Below are 20193 nucleotides of genomic sequence, written 5' to 3'. Positions count from 1 at the left end.
CATGATGTCCTCATGTATCATGCTCGTTCCCCACTGCCGCCTCAAGATGCGCCCACTCCAGGAGGAGTCGACGACCCAATGGACACAAAGTACAGGATCATTCGAGGACCGCGTACGAGTCACTCGAATAGACCTCTTTGCCACGAGAGAGAACGCCAAATGCCCAAGCTTCGCAAGCAGGCATCACCACTCAGGAACCCTCGGAAATGCATTTTCCATCCCATGGCGCAACGTCTTTGCGTACGCCTTTCCGCCATTTCCACTGATACCCAGGGTCCTCAGGAAGATGAAGTCAGAGCCCTGCACTATGATTCTGATCGCTCCATTCTGGCCGAGGCAGCACTGCTTCATGGACCTTCACCGCCTCTCTGCCCAGCCACATATTCGCCTGCGTCAACATCCAGCTCTGCTCACAATGTCCCAAGGACAGGTACTTCACCCGAACCTGAGCTCTCTAAAATTGTCAGCTTGGCTCCTGAGTACCGGGAATTCAGCCACCTAAACATCCCGCAGGAGTGCAGAGACGTCCTTGCAAAGGCTAGAGCGGACAGCACTAATAAAACCTACTCACTAAAATGGAAGTGGTTTTGCTCTTGGTGTGTGGCCGAAGGCTTCCACATCACTCCACAGCAGCTGCTACCATACTTACTACATCTGGCACAATCGGGCCTTGCACATGCATCGATTAAAGTGCATCTGGCAGCGATCTCAAGATTCACCAGGACTTCTAAGGGTCCATCCCTGTGGGCAAACAGAATTATAAACCAGTTCCTTAAAGGTCTCTTCAGGTCCTTCCCACGACCAAGACTGATCCCTCCGTCATCGCACCTCAATGTGGTCCTTCACCAACTAATGAAGCACCCCTTTGAACCCATCCATAGGGCAGACATCAAATGTATCTCATGGAAAACGGCCCTCCTCCTGGCTTTGACTTCTGCCAGAAGGGTTAGTGAGTTGCAGGCTCTCTCAATTCAAGATCCTTTCATTCAATTCAGGGAGGACAGAGTCATCTTGCGGACTAATCCTTGGTTTATTCCGAAAGTCCCCTCGGACTTCCACCTCAACGAATCAGTGGTACTCAGGTCATTCTTTCCGAATCCTACCACTGTAGCAGAGAAAACTCTACATTCGTTGGATCTGAAGAGATGTCTTAAATTCTACATTGACAAGACAAAACACTTCCGAAAATCATCTCAACTCTTTATTGCCTTTAGTAGACCACGGAAAGGCATGCCCTTATCAAAACAAAGCATTTCAAGGTGGATTTCCTCTGCGATCACCTTTTGCCATGACAAGGCCGGACGTCCTTTGGACTCAAGAGTCAAAGCTCATTCGACAAGAGTCATGTCCATGTCTGCGGCACTGTTTGCTGGAGTGCCGGTATTGGACATCTGCAGAGCGGCGACCTGGAAGTCCCCGCATACCTTCACCAGGCACTATTGCTTGGACACTGAGCTGATGAAGGATGCAGCAGTGGGCCAAGCAGTGCTTCACCATCTATTCCAGTGAGGTGAGCCTTCTGTCATCCCTCCATCCTTTACTGGTATGCACATTTTTTTACTAATATTTACATGACAATGCACTTTGGTGGTTTGCAGTTGCGTGATATGTATTATCTACAGACTCATATATGATGTTCCACCAACAATGTGCATAATATATTGCTTGCTACTCTGATTCAGGCATGTGAATCTATGAAAGACACCCAAATACTGGATAAGAAATGCGTTACTTACCTGTAACTGCAGTTATACAGTATTGGTGTCTTTCATAGATTCACATGCACCCTCCCGCCTCCCCTGGAAGGACTCACCTATCTCTCTAACAAGTTTACGCCTACCTAGCTTGGTGCGTACGAAAATCTGAGAGACCTAGGTTCCTGACAGGAAGGTTCTAGAAGGAGGTAGTAGCTGATTGGTTGGCTTCTTTACTTTGGTCCTTTTTACAAAAGGACATAGATAGGTGTGAGAAGTTGGCCTGATATGCAGTGCTCACTATTCTAGTGATCACTATGTATCAGTCCAAACAACCCTTATTGATGATTGGTTGTAAGTCAACCTTATAGACCAGCTATCCTAGTAGCATGGATACGAGCAGTCTAAGGCTAAGACTCTAGAGGGCGTGTTAAGCCAGCTGTTTTACCATCACATTACCCCTTGAACACCCAGTGAAAGGACACCACACAAGTGTTATGAAAATAAACAATGTATTTATTAGAATCACAACAACCCTGTACTCTTTATGAGGACAGGGTGCTAAGCACACAACAAAACTCTTATGAAAATACTTAAGTTAGCACGTTATACACAAATGCCCGAGGGGCACGAAAAACCATATATTCTAAAAGTGGAATGCGAATTACTAGCAGGTAAGTAACTGTACTAATAGGCTTTGGGATCGCTAGGACTTGACTAGGGAATCGTTAGATTACTTCTAGGAGACCTAGGGGACTCGGGTGCAGAGTGTGCACTCTCACGCGGGATGCGGGACAAAGTCTATGGAAGCTAGTAAAGGCAAAGTTAGTGTTCACGGGCGAACCCGACCTGGTAGGGAGAAAACGACAGTGGATCCTGACCCTTGGATAGTGAGGCTATGCTGGGACACCGAAGTGCCGAAGTTACCTAGCCCAGGGGCTGCAGCTGCATAGGTCTGAAAAGACGTCGGGGATCTCGTTGCCGGACCAGGAGCCTGGAAGGAAGAAGTTGCTGGCAGGCGACCAGTGAAGGAAAGTTCGATGGATCCAAGCCTGGATCAAGGAAGAAGAAAACCTGAAAGCAGAGGGGACCAAGTTCTTGAATCACTAGCCAGTGATTAAGTGGGCACCAGGATGGCACCGGGCGAAGTCACCGCAGTCAGGTGAGTGGGCGCTGCTGGGCTCTGCAGTCTCTCGGACCAGGAGGCGTTGTCGGCGACCAGGATGGAGGTGCGAGCTGTCCCACGAAGGTTCTTGCTGTCGACGTCGCTGGACCCAGGATTGGGCAACAAGTCTTGGCAAATGCAAGGCCCACGCGGTGGACCTAAAATGGCGTCTTGGGCGGACCAGGAGGGTCCAGGGTACTTCTCCGATGGAGGGAAGCAAGGGCCAGTCTGGAGCAACCAGACCAGCAGCAGAAATGTCGTCGGGCATCGTTCAGAAGGCCACAAGCCAGCGGGCTAGTAGCCAAACAACGCGGTGAGCAAAGCAAAAGCAGAAGGGCCCCACGCCGATCGTGGAGATACTGGGGGGCTGCTCTTCGGTGCTGGAGCTGCTCAGGGTGGGGGCTTCTCGGACCCCAAAGCACTCACCAGGAAATTACTCGGTGGGCTTGCTGTGCAGAAGTCGTGCAGTCTTAAGATGGCCGGTCCCTCGAGGTCTCGTCACACCCACGAATCTCAGCGTGACTGATGATGTAGGTAGAGGTCAGAGGTGCCAGGGAAGCCGGTTCTCGTCGAGCTGGGCAGTCGGATTCCGGAGGAAGGACGTGCAGCAGACCGCAGTGTTCTTTAAGATGGTGCCTGCGGATGCAGGGTGACTACTCCTTAGTCACAAGGGAGAAATCTTAGGAAGAAGTCTTGAGTTCCTTTCGTGGAAAGTAGTTTCAGGATTCAAAGATGATCTGATTTGGAAGGGGGCCAGTCCCTACCTTTATCTGGGAAAAGGGGGCTGGCACGCGACTAAGTCCTGCCCTATGGGTGGGACCAGGAGGGGGGTGGTTACACCCACTTCCTTGGCGGGCTTTTCCCCAGCACAGGGTCTGGAGTGTCCCTGGAACTGGTTCCAGCCAGCCTATGCACAGTGAGCACCGGGGTGCCACGTGCAGTCACCTTCCTCTAAAGCCCTGCCTACCTACAATACACAAAACCCTGTCTGGGACGGTGCTGGCACCGCCCCTGGCAGGAAACCCTTTGTCCTTATCTCCTGCTCTGGGAGGACTCCCAGCAGCAGGAGGGCAGACTTGTGTCTCGGTGGCAGCATCCATTTTGTGGATGCTAAGGCTCTGTCTGACTTTTAACCGGGTTATAGGTTACATGCATGTCGTGTCCCTCTAGAAGGGTGGAATGCTAACCCCGTCGCCAGAATTGGCGAGGGGTTAGTATTCCAATTCGTATGACACCTTACTCGACATGTTTTGATAAAGCGATACCAGAGTTGGCATTTAACCGCGAGGATTATAATGCACTTAAGAGTATATGGTATGCGATATCATGGAAACGGCTAAGGGATGGATCCCGAAAGCCGCAGACAGGCTCAGCTCATGCCAGAGCACTATCTCACACGATTCCAAGCACTCTGCCTTCAGGATTGTTAAGGCCTGCCATAGGAGTGACTGATAGGAGATCTGTGTGTCCATTTTAGGGTTAGATATAGGTATACTATATCTAAAGCAAAGGGTGATTACACCACCTTGCCCCAGCTGTCAAGCAGCCAGTTGTGTCAGATTTGGATGGCCAGCCAGGGGTGGCATAATACATGCTGCAGCCCCTGGTAGGCCCTGGGTACACCTATGCCCTGGGTACCTAAGGTACACTGTACAGGGACTGATAAGGTGACTCAGTATCCAATTGGATATGTACCTAGGGTACATGGAATCCATTTTACAGAGAGAGCAGTAGGCCTGGGGTCCTGAATAGCAGGGCCCCAGGTCAACTAAGTCAGAAAACCAGCAAAACACCAGGCAAAAAGTTGGGGGCAACCATAGTCAGGGATCTACCTTCCTACAATAGGCCACTAAGGTGGGACCTTTGGGCCTACTCTAGTTTGGTCCTTTTTACAAAAGGACGTAGATAGGCCACTAAGGTGGGATCCTTAGGCCTATTCTTCTCTATGTATGTCTATAGGACATTACTTTTTTATATACCGGAGACTCCCGTCTCGACGACGGGGAATGATTCAGGCATGTGAATCTATGAAAGACACCAATACTGGATAACTGCAGTTACAGGTAAGTAACGCATTTCTTACCTTGGTTCTGAGGAGTTGCGTCTCCTGTAGGAGTAGTTTGTCAGCGTCATCCTTCTTAGCATATTTCAAGACCGCTTCCCATTTTATCTCATCGAGAACTCCCTGTACATTCCAGGACACCATGCGAAGATGTTCCGCAGGATTTTTAGATAATGACTCACTCATCGTTGGCTATAATGAAAATATCTGGGCCGCTGTGGAAGTCAGAGGAGTGAATGTGTATTGGATCTGTGCATTACAATTATAAAAAACAAGTAACATTCCTGACCCCACCCCAAGCCCCCATCCTTCAACCAACAAGAAGTATCTATTGTGGTAAGTGTCATCTCCGATATTCAAAAGAGGGCGCCAAGGGAACACTCCCAATGAATCCCCATACCCAATGGAAAATAACAATACCAGTGGAGATAATTAGCTTCCTATTTATGTGGTTCTCAGTCTTTGACTCTGTCCACCACACTACTAAGCATGCAATAATTACCAATCATTTAAATGTTACCGGACCACATTCTACATCCAACATTCCCAGATGGGGAAGGGCCACACCCAGGGCGGCCTAGTTCGGCTAGGATCTGCCATCTCGTCGGGAGCTCTGCCAGGTGGACAGAGGTCGATTACATTGTTTCACTGTGGATTTCGGGGGTTAATTTCCCCCATCACCCTGTGATGAGTCAGAGTCCATGTGAGGCGGAGTGTGAGGTTTCAAAGTCCCAGACTCGTCTGTCCAGCTGAAAACGTCCTCTGGAGAATCAAAGAACAGGGTTTGCGAGTTATAGACCACTCTGAGGCATGCCAGATAAAGTAGCATGTATTGTATCTTTAGATCCCGTAGGTGCTGCTTGGCGGTCATGAAGGATTGATGCTGTTGTTGTACCATTTTTGTATAGTCATGAAATATCATAATGTGATGGAAGTGGTAGAAGATTTTATCTTGACTCCATGCATGCCTAAGGATCGCATCCCTGTCCATGCAGTTGAGAATCTGAGCAATAACTGGTCGGTGCCTCGCCCCCGGGGTGGTGGAGGTGTTCTTCATCAATGTCCTGTGAGATCTCTACCACAGAGCTCGATGAAAGGACCTATACGGGCACAATCGATCAGAGCCAGTTTGTCTGATACTGGTCCATGGAGAAACCCTCGCACCGTTCAGGGAAGCCAACAAATCGTAGATTACGGCAGATGCAGCCCTCAGCATCCTCCAGTTGTGCAGCCAATTCTTTTGTCACGACTGTGAGGGCATTCACCTTTTGCTGCAAGGTCATGACAGTCTTCGACATTGGACACTCTCGTCTCTGCCTCTGTGATCCCCTCTATCACATTTTTTTTAGGTCCTGTTGAAGTAGAGTGACATTGGAGCCCACTGTCCCAATCCTGGCGTCCAGCATGTCCTGTGATTGCGTTATGGCTGCCAGCAGTGCCATATTATCAGGAACGTCTGTCACTGACGTGCCCACCGCTGGGGCTGCAGTTCTGATCTGGGTGTATTTGTCCATTGTGCTTTGTTTGGCAGCAATAGGGGGTGGCTTGTCTTCTATCATGGCAGGCACTACTTCTTGTGATGTCTCCCAGATCCCATGGCCAGCACCAACAGTGTACTCTACCCACCAGTCTCCATACAAGCGAGTGTGAGGGGCTGTATTAGAGTTGGCAGCAAGTGAACACGTGTTACAGTCCTCCTGCCAGGAAGGAAGAATAGTCAGAGAAGAGGAGGTCGCCGCACTCCCGTGCACTAGTCAGCACCCAGCCGCAAACCGCACCAGGACTTAGCCAGATCGCTTCAGCAAACAGAAGTGCTCACTCTCAGCGAGGCCCCCTAAGGTAGTTCCACGCCGGTGGTGTTGGTGCCAAGTGTATAATCTGGGCTCCAGATCAAGGCAGCGCGGGCAAGATGCTGTCTGCCTGTCCACAGAGGCAAGAAGTGATTGTCAGGCCTGTCCACTAAACATCGCCAATCATGATATGGGGGTGGGGGGAAACTAAATGATCCCTACCCTGGACGTGGCGTCAGGGCTCCGCCAAGCCCCAGAGTTCTGGGGTGAGCATCCGTTGACCCTCAGGGTTCAGGACTCCGTTTCTGAGGGCGGGCATGGCCACCTTTCCCAGCGAACAGATTTCGCTGATGTCCCAGTGGGCCGGTTGCCAGTCAGTTCTGAGAATGAGGCCACAATCACTATACAGGCCACAACCAAAGTACTCCTGACCCCTTCACCTCCTGTGGGGCCTGCAGCGCACAGGCTGCAAAGCAGGAGGGTTATGACGGCCATACTACCTCTCCTTCAAAATTCCAGGTGATCCCTGGTGCGTCAGTATTTGTCCCAGCGGCCCCAAAGCCAGATCACAACAGTCGTGGCAGGCCCCTTAGCGTCTATCAGTGGTCTGGGCCACCATAACGTCTCCTTGGCCCGTGGCCAGCACCAAGGTCTCACTCACTTGTCTATAGAAGGGGAAGGGCATCTAGTCATGGCAGGTGTAAGTGCAGCTTCTCCAATGGCTGGTCACCGCATCCCGGTCTCGCCTAGAGCGGCCTCCACAAGATCTGGACAAGGGGGGGGCACCCGCCGACCGAGCACAGTCCTCCATTCTCCCAAGGCAGGGGCATCCAGCACTCCAGGAGCACAGCACAAGCCCAATGTGTGTGAGAGAGCACACATGGGATCACCACAGCAGCACCTCTCTGTGCGGGGCAAGACACTTACCAGGCCTCTCAATACTCGCTGTCACACCAGGCCCCAATCAGGGCCGCTCCTCTGTGCGGTCACCAATACGGGCTAGCCTGATGCCGCAGTGCCAAGCCTGCAGCCACCGAGGGGAATGTCGGAGCCCTGACCGGACCCCCGATCACAGGAATCATTACCGGGCCTGCAGACCTTCTCAGTTCACTGAATCGCTGAACCCATGCCCTGCCTGTAGTGTATATATTTGTACACGCGTTCATGCACGCGTGTGTTCTCGCGCTTTAACCGCGCTCGCATTTCATTTCTATTGTGCGCGAACTGCATTTGTGTTTATCCTTGAACATATCTCGTGACCTGTTATCACTTGAATATACTAGCCTAGCTAATTTGTACAGTTATATATATACATTCTTTGTTATAACAGTTACTGAATGTCAGTTACCACTTATTGCTTGGAGCTTACGGTTGTGCTCAGGGAGTGCTTCTTATTCCGGAAATAAACTTGTTAAATTCATCAAGATTTCTGTGGATTATTACTTAACAATTTGGCGACGAGGGACGGAGCATTTTGAACCCGTTTGAAGAAGCATTTCCTGATTGATTTTCAACAAAAATTTCACTACGGCTCATTTTACAATCATCTTACATTTCTTTGGAATTTTCAACCAAAACGAAGAGAAACAAAGTCTTTGGATCCAAGGATTAGGATCTATTACCTTCCGGAGTGCGTCTCTACAGCAGTTCCTCTCCACGCCCGTGAGTAATCTGCACTCCTACGCTGCTACGCTCATATGATTTTGGGCGGAAACTGCTACGCTACTTCATTTCCTTTGAGACGCTACTCTCCGCTTTGAATAAAAATAAAGAAGGTGACTTCATTTCTTTTCCGTCTGAATTCAACACTCGGTAACGGTGATATACGACTTATGGAGACAGTTTGGGCATCAGAAAAACGCAGTGATTAATACAAAGAAGCGTTCAATTCTTATTAGAATCGTTTGACGACCCATCCAAGAACCAAGTACTTTAAATTTTAACTTGAAATATTATCATTTCTTTATTTACAAGATACTTATATTTAATATAATTTTAACTATTTTTACACAGTTATGTGCGCTCAGGGTTATACTCTTTCTCCACCACAAAGTTATTGGTCAGCTGGTAGCTCTCCTTGTATGCCCTGGATTGAATGGAAAGCCTATTTTTTTAATTACATTGAAACATTGGATACAAATGGAAAAATGAAAGCCCCTGAAAAGAAAGGTATTTTCTTACATTGCTTGGGACCAGAAGGGTTAAAAGCCTTCAATCAACTACCTACATCACAAGCAAGTGGGGACATGAATATATTTGATAAAGCTATATATGACTTTGACAAATACTGCTCTCCTAAAGTTTGCATAGGAATTTCTAGATATAAATTCTTTCAGAGGAAGCAGTTAAGTGAAGAATCTGTTGATAATTTTGTTTCTTCTCTAAAAACTCTGGCGTTAGATTGCAAATTTGGCAATTTACAAGAAGATCTCATCAGAGATCAGGTTGTTATGCATTCCAGTAATGATACTATACAAGAAAGACTATGGATAAATGGTGATGAAAATTTAGATTTTATTGTATCCATTGTTAGGAAAGCAGAACTTTCTTGTAGGAGTGCGCAACAAGTTAAGGGCAAGAGTACTTCAGTTAGTAGAGAAATAGTTTCAAAAATCAATCACAAATATGATAACAAAAATAGAGATCCTTCAAAGAAAAAACAAATGTTTTTCTCCAAAGGAAATCCTGAGGATCTCAAAGGTAATTTAAAGTGTTTTAGGTGCAATAGTAAATCTCATTTAGCTAATAACAAAATTTGCCCAGGGTTAAAACAGAAGTGTACAAATTGTGGCTTAATAGGACATTTCACTTCTGCTTGCAGAAGAGGTAAAGTTAACCAAAAAGTGAAATGCATTGAATTAAGTGACAACAGTGATGATGATGATTCGGCTGATGACTCTAACAAATGTTCTTTTATTCTGAACATAAAAGATTCCACAGTTCTCAAAGTAAATGACACTACTATTAAAAAAAAGCCTTTATGTAATATGGTAATTGGTGGTGTAAAAATCAACATGTATGCCGACTCTGGATCACCTTATTCTATAGTGTGTGAATCTGTTTGGAATAAACTATTTGTACCTAGACTAAGCAATCACCTAGAGAAAAGTGACATCAACCCTGAAGGGTATTCAGGTGGAACAATAAATATTCTAGGCTTCAGAACTTTAGTGTTCAGATTTAAAAACAGGAAGTGTATTACAAAACTATATGTTTCAAAGAAGGGTCCTTCAGTGCTTAGCTGGTTTGACTGTGGTAAACTTGACATCGTGCTAGACCCTAATAGTCCTAATCCAGTAATGTTAATTGATGAACAAAATGGTATATCTTCTCTGATGTTGAATAAATTTCCTAATGTTTTTTCTAAAGACATTGGGAAGTTAACCAATTTTAAACATGAGATTCGACTAAAAGAAAATGCTTGTCCTAAAATACACAAAGCTAGAAACATTCCTTTTGCTGTTAGAGAAGAAGTTAAGAAAGAGTTAGACACTTTAGTAGAACAAGGAATAATAAATAGAATTGAATCATCTGAATGGGTTTCGCCCATAGTGGTTGCCAGACGGACCAATGGCAAAGTTAGGCTTTGCATTGACCTTCGCCACCTCAACAATAATATTATTGTTGATCAGTTCCCTCTTCCCCGCATCTCTGAAATGCTATCTGTTGTTGGGGGTTCAAAGTTCTTTTCTACCATTGATTTATCTGCAGCTTATCATCAGATAGAGTTGATTGATAAAAGTAAAGATCTAACTGCATTTTTACGCCTTTTGGGCGCTTTAGATTCAATAGGATGCCATTCGGTTTAGCATCAGCGGCAGCAATTTTTCAAAGAGTTATGCAGGACATTTTAAAGGATTGTAAAAATGTCATCTGTTTTCAAGATGACATTTTAGTATTCAATGATGACAAAGACAAACATATTACTACTCTTGAAGAAGTTTTAAGTGCACTTAGTACACATGGCCTTACCATCAAACATGAGAAATGCAAATTTGGTGTTCATTCTGTGAATTACCTAGGCCATGAGCTCTGTGAAGAAGGAATCAAACCAAAGCCTTCACTTTTAGAAGCTATTGAGTCAGCTCCTCATCCTCAGTCTAAAGATGATGTGAGATCCTTTTTAGGTTTGGTCGAGTTTTACGCCAGGTATGTTCCTGAATTTTCATGTAGGACGTATAATATCAGACAGTTAATTAAAAATAGAGTTGTTTTTGAATGGACGGATGAGTGTGAGAAAGAATTTTGCGATGTGAAAAATGCTATCTGCTCTGCAAGTGCGCTCACTTGTTTTGATCCTTCTCTACAAAACATCATCACTACTGATGCTAGTTCAAAAGGTTTGGGCGCTGTGTTTACTCAAAAATCTGATAAAGGTAAAGAAGTTATTATTGCACATGCTTCCAGGGCACTTACACCTGCTGAAGAAAAGTATTCCACAATAGAAAGAGAAACTTTAGCATGTGTTTGGGCTTTGGAACATTTCAGAGTTTTTGTGTGGGGTAAAGAATGTATTTTGAGAAGCGATCACAAACCTTTAGTACGGCTTCTTACTACAGAGGGCATGCTAAGAGCTTCAGCTCGCATTGCACGCATGTCAATGCGTTTACAAGACTTTATTTATATTATACAATATGTACCTGGTAAAGACAATGTTTCTGCTGATTTTTTATCTAGGATGCCTTTACCCATTCAGGAAGATTTACACAATGAATGGGATGATTTTCAAATTGCCATGATTCATGATGAGGGTCCCATATCTATTGATCAAACTCTATGGAAAGAGAAATTTGAAGATGATGGAATTTTAAAGAGTGTTGCCAACTACATCACTAGTACTTGGCCTGAAAAAAAATGTTTAGGTTCAGAGTTGAAAAGCTTCTGGGAAGTAAGATCAGAACTTTCATGTTATGAGAACATCGTTAAAAGAGGTGAACGTATTATTCCACCAGAAGGTGTGAGGAAAACTATAGTTTTACAAAGTCACGAAGGACATAATGGCATGGTCAAGACCAAACAACAAGTTAAACAATTATTTTGGTGGCCAGGCATGGATATGTTTATTGAACGTTTAGTTAGGAATTGTATTATATGTGCAAATTCTGACAAATCATTAGTTACCCTTAAACCAAACATGGGTGCACATACTATTCCCAACAATCCATGGGAAACTATTGCTATTGACATTATGGGTCCAATTGGTTGTGAATCTAAATATGTCATTGCAGCAATTGATATTTTTTCAAAATGGCGCCCTGCCCATTCTCTTTTGCCCTGTCGTGTCTTTTATGCTGTCATTGCGCCTCCCGATTGGCCCTCCATGCTTAGTTTGCTTACCCTACCCACCTTGGCCCTTCCCTCTATTGTCCAAGTTCAGGCCCTTACCTTAGCCCCTCTGTCCTGCACTGCATGGTCCAATGTGCTGCCACTGCCCTGCCGCTTGCCCTCAGTGGTTAGATTCTTGTCCCTGTCCTAGCCCAGGGTCCATCCTGCTGCCCTCTTAACTCCAACTTTGTATAGTCTGTTGCCTTTGCCCCATCTGCCTGCCCCTCATGGTTGCTTCCTTCTGCCCTCCCTTGTCTGTGTGCATGTTCTTGCATTCTCCTGCCCGCTGTCCGTGGTCAGCTTGCTGCCTCTGTCCCCTCCTCCTACTTGCCGTTGTCCGAGTCTAGGCCCCTGCCCCCTCCATCCTTCTCGTCATGGTCCATTATGTTGCTACTCTTCCTCCCTCCTGCCCTCCATTTTCTGCTGTGCTGCCACCCCCCTCCCTCTTACCCTCCATTGTCTGTTGTGCTGCCACAGCACCTTCCTCCTGCTGTTTGATCAGCTTGTTGCCCCTCCCCCTGCCTCTGTTGTTCTAGTCTGTGCTTCTTCCCCTCCCCGCCCTCTCTGGCTTGTAGGCGTGCCTCTGCTCCCTCTCTTCTGCCTTCCATGGTTCATTGTGCTGCCACTGCCCTCCCACCTGCTCTGAGTGGTCTATAATGCTACCACTAATTCTGTTGTCTGCTCTGTGTGGTCAACTTGCTGCTTTTGCCACCTCCCTCCTGCCCTCTATTGTCCAGGTCCGTGCCCCTACCTCCTGTCCTCCATGGTTCGTTTCGCTCCCTCAGCCTTTCTCACCTGTCCTGAATGATTGTCTTGCTACCCCTAATCCTCCTCCCCTTGCCTTCCATGGTCTATTGTTGTGCCACTGCCCCTTCCTCCTTCCCTTTGTGGTCCCCCTGTACTGCCACTGCCAATCACGCTTACCCAGTGTAGTCAGCTTGCTGCTTCTATCCCTCCCTGCTCCCTCTCCCTGTCCATGCCCCTGGCTCTGTCATCCCAACATTCTTCTAATGAACAACTCGAGCACTAACATTCTACATTTATGACCACAGTGTGACACACCTGAAGTCATCTTGATGGAATTAAAACTGCAAAACATTACCATTACCTTTTGAAATGAACAAAATAAGAGTGTTCCTTTTCTCATATGATTTATGGTTAGTGCTCTAGAAGCTAAAATGAGGATACATTTTCTGAATTCTCAAATAGCGACCGAGGGCTTTTAACCTAGTTGCTAAATTCGTTTTTTTAAATCTAGTTGATTGCTTAATTTGCCGCACAAGATACCTAAGCGTGTTATGCACTTCTATCATTAGGCTATATTTAGGATACAGTTGGGTACTATTTGGGCTACGTTTTGGGGCCTCCCTCTTAGGTGGACAACTTGAGCGAATTGCTTGTTATCAAGCTCTCTGGTTCCTTCATTCACTACAGTATCCTCTGTATGAAATGCTTTAAGTTTTACAGCTTTGATTCCATCAAGATGGCGGTTAGGTGTGCCACACTTTTGCCACAAACATGTAGAAAAGTAAAAGTCTTGTTCAGTGGTTAACGAAAAGATCTTCATCTGGAGAATAATTACTGGAGGTAAGTTACCTGTCCTTCCTCATTGTTGACTTAAATAAATACACTATTTTGGGGTAACAAGTCATGTCAGAAATAGTAGCACAGTTGCAGTGAATTGAATATTTTAATTGTTTTTGACCATGTCTCCGAGACTTACAATATCAAACATATATCTTTCGGCTGTATAGCTAGGGGGTTTGCCATCTATTGTCGGTTCTGTTTTGGCTGGTTGTTAATTAATATAGGTGTGTAATGGCTCTGATACTATTTGCAGGAGGCCTCACTCCTTGTTGATTCATAGCTATACTTAAAAGATCATTGATCCAAAATAGCCCATTGAAGCAAGCATTCGTCTTTCCTTATTTTAGGTCACTTCTCAGGGAAACAGCTATCCATGGAAACTCAGAATCATCTACACATAATCCTGTGGGACCAAGCTGCCAAACATTTTGAGGTTTGGAAATAAAATAATTATAATTAATTGTTTTTATGTACATCATATATTTAATATGGACTAAGGAGCAATGCATCTGTTTATTCTATAGGTTTCTGCCTACCTCTGAAGCCAGTGATGCCACAAATGCAGTATGTCACTCTGATTGTGTGCATAATTATGTTTGTGTGTGTGTGTATGTATACACAATATATATAATATCATTATTAATATATTTGAAGGTTTTAGCTTGCCAGACAACATGAATTATAACTCGCCCTGCTACCATGCACAATTTTCTCATAAATGATGTCATTTGATTTGGCATGAATGTTATTATGAATGCTATGATTCAGTGTAGTACAAGTGATGTTATATGAAAGGGTAAAGCTGTGCATGGGGATGTTGTAGATATAGTTATAGATGTTTTCTTTTTAGGTTTCGCCAGTACTGCTGTACTATCTCTGTGAGACTGTGGAACCACGCAAATGTAAGAAAGCTTCTGAGATTTATTTATTTATTTATTTATTTATTTTTGACATTTATAAAGCGCATCAATTGCCTGTAGGCGTCTCGGCGCTGTAAGCTGTAAACATTGTTTTTTGAACCAGTAGAAAGCAGCAGGGTTTTATCTTACTAGCCTGCTACGCGACGCGCTACGCATACTGCTACCATCCGCTGTGTTTTAATATTTTAAATAACTTGTTTGGCATCAATTGTATTGTATTTGGCACTAATTCGTCTCGCGCTGCCCGCGCTTAGAACGCTGTCGCTCTACCTCTTGTGTCTGGGGTATCTTAGATAGAACTTACCCGCACGTTAATCGTTTTGGCACCCACACTTGTTGGGACAGAGGGAGAGCTTGGGGGCTTATTAGGAACTCACCGCTTTGGCCGCCATATAGGGTTGGGCTTTTAGGAGGTCTACACTATCTCTAGGTGCCATCTTGTGTGAGGGGCCAGTGGCTTGCCCTCACAGGACTCTCGCATTGGAGGAGGAGCCTACTTAAGTAAGCTGTCTCTCCTCAGTCAGGTAGACTTACTAGCCTGCTATGTGACGCGCTACTCATACTGCTACCATCCGCTGTTTTTTTATATTTTAAATAGCTTGTTTGGCATCAATTGTATTGTATTTGGCACTAATTCGTCTCGCGCTGCTCGCGCTTAGAACGCTGTCGCTCTACCTTTTGTGTCTGGGGTATCTTAGATAGAACTTACCCGCACGTTAATCGTTTTGGCACCCACATTTGTTGGGACAGAGGGATAGCTTGGGGGCTTAATAGGAACTCGCCGCTTTGGCCGCCATATTGGGTTGGGCTTTTAGGAGGTCTACACTATCTCTAGGCGCCATCTTGTGTGAGGGGTCAGTGGCTTGCCCTCACAGGACTCTCGCATTGGAGGAGGAGCCTACTTAAGTAAGCTGTCTCTCCTCAGTCAGGTAGACTTACTAGCCTGCTACGCGACGCGCTACGCATACTGCTACCATCCGCTGTGTTTTAATATTTTAAATAACTTGTTTGGCATCAATTGTATTGTATTTGGCACTAATTCGTCTCGCGCTGCTCGCGCTTAGAACGCTGTCGCTCTACCTTTTGTGTCTGGGGTATCTTAGATAGAACTGACCCGCACGTTAATCGTTTTGGCACCCACACTTGTTGGGACAGAGGGAAAGCTTGGGGGCTTATTAGGAACTCGCCGCTTTGGCCGCCATATTGGGTTGGACTTTTAGGAGGTCTACACTATCTCTTGGCGCCATCTTGTGTGAGGGGCCAGTGGCTTACCCTCACAGGACTCTCGCGATACTCTGGTATTTAAGATGGCCACCTGCCAAGCGCGCAGCGTTGGCGCGCAGCAGGCGCGATGTAGGCGCGCCGAAGGTGCGCCAGAGGTAAGCCCGTTTGCACCCGTCCGCGCCACGGACGCGCCTAGGGTCTGCTATTCTGCCCTTCTGACTACTCCACTCATAGTCTATTCTAGGGCAGAACTTTTGCAGTTTGGGCCAGACCAGACACCCTGTACTCAGCAGGCTGTTTTCTCTGATAAGTCGGAGCAGCTTTCATGTGGATTACTTAACGTCCTGTCCCTCTGTAATCACCATACGAAGATTGTCCTTCTCATTGAGTCTTGCGGACTAGATGTGCTTTTCCTCACGCAAACATGGACACGGGCGGACAGCGAGGTAGAACTGGGCTTGGCCTGCCCTCCGGGCTATAAAATTAGGCACACTCCTCGCTTGAAGAACAGAGGTGGCGGCATAGGTTTCATCTTCCGGGAAACCCTAGCACTCTCGCAGTTAGAGATCAAGGAGGTACCGGGCTTTGAGCTCATGGGTTTCTCCTTTAAAGGGCAGGAGAGAACGTTACATTCAGGGGTTCTCTGCTATAGACCGCCGGGTAATGTACCATCAACTTTGCCGGATTTTATTGATCTCATTTATGACCTCTCTAATTCCCATACTGGATTGTTAGTTTTGGGAGATTTCAATCTGTGGCCGAATGGGCCTTTGGACACTGCTTTTAATGACCTCTGTCAGGCCTGTAGCAATATCCAGTTGCAACAGTTGGTCCTCTCTGCTACTCATTTGAAGGGTCACGTCCTGGACCTGGTTTTTGCTGACACTCAGCAGGTAGTGGTGAATGACATCTTGCCCCAATGCTGGACGGATCACGCAATGGTTTCCTTTTATCTTTACCTACCGGTGATTTCTTTGAGTGATACAGGGCTGAGACATACCAAAATGAGCAGACCTTGGTCTAGACTCCTAAAATCTCCAGTCCTGCCTATTCTACTCCCTGAAGGATTTACACTGGGAGGTAGTGTCGATGAAAGCTATGCCAGCCTGTGTCGGCAAATATCCAACTCCTTGGACAAGGTGGCCCCGCTGCGCAGATCAAGGGACAGACAGAACCGAGCTATGCCTTGGTACACCAACGACCTTTTGCAACCGAAGCTGAGATGCAAGCGGGCAGAGAGGGCCTGGAGGAAGCACTATTTAGATGCAGCGAAAGTCACCTTTAGGCCTGCACTACAGAAATATAAAGCACAGATCAAGTGTGCAAAGGCGGCCTACTAGGAGGATACGCTGAATCAGGCGACCAACAAGTCACAGACCTTGTTTAAGATTGTGAACGATCTTTCCCACCCGACTGGTGCCATGAATAATATTCCAGTCTCACAGATCTTATGTGACTCTCTGGCAGCCGCCTTTGAGGAGAAGATCGCCACTATTCTGAGCGGACTTATTGGATCGGCCTTGCCCTTGTCAGCTCCATCGGATAATTTATTCAGTCGGGGTGCTCCAGAGGGTCCTCCATACTGTTCCCAGTTGGGAGCTCCGGATGAAACCTCCAGTCGACCCCAACTGAGTTGTCTCTCTCTCAGTTTGGGAGCTCCGGAGGCATCTTCCAGTTGTCCCCAGCAGAGCTGTCTCACCCCCAGTCTGGGAGCTCCGGAAGCACCTTCCAGTCGACCCCAGCTGAGTTGTTCTCCTTCAGCTTGGGGGCTCTGGAAGAATCCTCCAGTCGACCCCAGTCGAGCTGTCTCCCCCTTAATCTGGGAGCTCCGGAGGAATCTTCCAGTCGACCCCAGCTGAGTTGTTGCCCTCCCAGCCTGGGATCTCCGGAAGAACCTTCCAGTCGACCCCAGTTGATCTGCTCCCTTCTTAATCTGGGAGTTCTGGAGGAACCTTCCAGTCGACCCCAGCTGAGTCGTTCTCCTCTCAGTTCAGGAGCTCCGGAAGTACCTTCCAGTCGAACCCAGTTGAGTTGCTCCCCCCTTAGTCTGGGAGCTCTGGAAGAATCTCCCAGTCGACCCCTGTCGAGTCACTCTCCCCTCAGTCTTGGAGCTCCGGTTGAATTGCCCAGTCGACCCCAGCTGAGCTGTTTTTCCCTTCCTCCTTTTGATGAGTTCTGCAAACTGGCACAGACTGTGTCATCAGGCTCTCCGCTGGATCCACTCCCGCATAAATTCTGGAAAGTGTTCCAGAAAGAACTCTTCCATCCTCTGTATTCCATCTGCCATCAGTCGCTTGTCACCGCGACGGTTCCGGAGAGTTGGAAGTTGGCAGTGGTCTCACCCCTCTTGAAGAAACCCACACTCGACCCCACCTGCTTGTCAAATTACAGGCCCATTTCCTTGCTCCCTTTCCCAGTGAAGATCATGGAGAAGTTGGTTACCCGTTCTCTATCCTGATTCTTAGAGGATAACATCTGGCTGGATGTGGCCCAGTTTGGTTTCCGGCCAGCGCATGGGACGGAGTCTGCGCTGGTGGTCGTGTTAGACAATCTTCGTTCGCGGATCGACACGGGTCGGGCAGCCTTTCTAGTGCTGCTCGACATGTCGGCCGCGTTCGACACGGTCAGCCACTCCACCCTTATTGCGAGGCTGGAGGAGATCGGGGTCACGGGGTTGGCAAGGGACTGGTTAGTCTCGTATCTTAACAACAGGCAGCAGGTGGTGGCATTGCCGCCTTTTAAGTCGGCTGTGCGGAAAGTCGGGCAGGGGGTGCCACAGGGCTCGGCCATCAGTCCTATATTATTCAATCTGTACCTCCGCCCTCTGATCCAACTGATAAGTTCCTTCGGTATTTCGGTGTTTAATTACGCCGACGATACCCAACTGGTCTTTTCTCTGGAGCGCAAAGATGCCGTCTCTTTAGAGACATTTCACCGCTGTATGACAGCTACAGCAGACTGGCTCCGCTCCAACTCCCTCCAGTTTAATGGGTCAAAAACGGAGGTGCTGTACTGCTCTAATGACCTTGTCCCGCGCTCACTCCCAGATGATTTTTGGCCTTCCTTCTTTTCTGGGGCAGTAACTGCAGCAGAGTCTGCCCGTAATCTGGGGGTCATGTTTGGCCCCAACCTGCAACTGGACATCTTCGTAAACAAAACCGTAGCCACCTGTATGATGCTGCTTTGGATGCTGCGTAAAGTCCTACCACTGCTCCCAGCGCAGGCTAGGCCAGAGGTAGTGCGGGGTATTATCCTAAGTAGATTGGATTATTGCAACGCACTGCTTATGGAGGCGCCTAGAACGCTGGTGGGCAAGTTGCAGCGGGTACAAAATATGGCAGCTAAGCTGGCTCTTTCTCGCCCGCGCACTGCCTCTTCCACCACGGCACTATTGGATCTACACTGGCTGCCTGTTCATCAACGGATCCTTTTTAAAGCATCCTGCCTGGTTTTTAGAGCCATGCATGGACAGGGCCCAGTTTTGCTGCAGAACTTATTCTCATGGTACTCTACATCTCGGAGCTTACGCTCCTCCTCTGCGTGTCTGGTGATGGTTCCCAGAGTCCAGAGAATTAGGATGGGAGGTCGGTCGTTTAGTTTTGTGGCCGCTAGACTTTGGAACTCGTTTCCGATATTGCTGAGGAGTCAGGGTGAATTTCTGGCCTTCAAGAGAGGTTTGAAAACTCACCTGTTTCCAAGAGCGGTGTGATTTCTGCTTGCTGAGTCAAAGCGCCAGGATACCCTCTGGGTGACAGTGTAGCGCTATATAAGTATGCAAATACATACATACATACATCTTAGTGTGTATTGTTATACTTTTGACTGTAGCAGAACTATAACAGTTGTGTAGTTGCTTTCACTGTTTTGGGCTGTTCTTGACAACAATGGCAGATGCAGGACAATCTAGTGGTGTTCCCCTGGCTGCAATAGAGGAGGAAGAGGAAGCCAATAGACAGGTAGATCAAGAGCTGGAGCGGAGAAAACAGCGAAAGGAGTCTGTGGTAGGTCAGTTATTTTCCCTTCCAGTGGGGAGAAGAAAGTAAATGCAAGGCATGTGACATGCACCTTATGTTACAAAGTGATTTCCTGGGGGACTGTCCAGCAGTACTCATTAGGTACAACTGGAATGTTGAAACACTTGCGCCATGCATTCCACCTGTTTGCTTGGGCTGAATGAAAAAGGGAGTTGGAATTGGCTCAATTAGATGTGGCAACACAGACAGAGCTGCTGATGTCCCAGCTGCTTCACCTTCCACTGTGGCTATGCAGACTCTAGTAGTACCTTCATCGACTACTTAGCACCATCTGCAATTCCACCACCTTTTTCGGCATTCGCTGTACGCCTCCTGAGGCAAGACCGCCACTCCGTCGAGCCACATGCAAGTACAGGAACATACTGCTTGTACTGTCAAACTGTGATAGTGGC

General features: G+C 47.1%; 1 protein-coding gene across 4 annotated transcripts in view; it reads left to right on the top strand.

Moving 5' to 3' along the window:
- The window catches only part of TEX11 (testis expressed 11), an 853291-nt gene that overhangs the window by 514041 nt on the left and 319057 nt on the right, over positions 1-20193 (top strand). For all 4 annotated transcript variants that reach the window (XM_078640006.1, XM_078640005.1, XM_078640008.1 and 1 more), the window contains one exon: positions 13971-14056. In XM_078640006.1, the coding sequence (XP_078496132.1) occupies positions 13971-14056 (86 nt within the window). The remainder of the gene's footprint in view (positions 1-13970; positions 14057-20193) is intronic.

Source organism: Lissotriton helveticus, chromosome 4_2 (assembly GCF_964261635.1).
Source record: "Lissotriton helveticus chromosome 4_2, aLisHel1.1, whole genome shotgun sequence".
NCBI lineage: Eukaryota > Metazoa > Chordata > Amphibia > Caudata > Salamandridae > Lissotriton > Lissotriton helveticus.
This window is presented reverse-complemented; position numbering and strand designations above follow the sequence as displayed.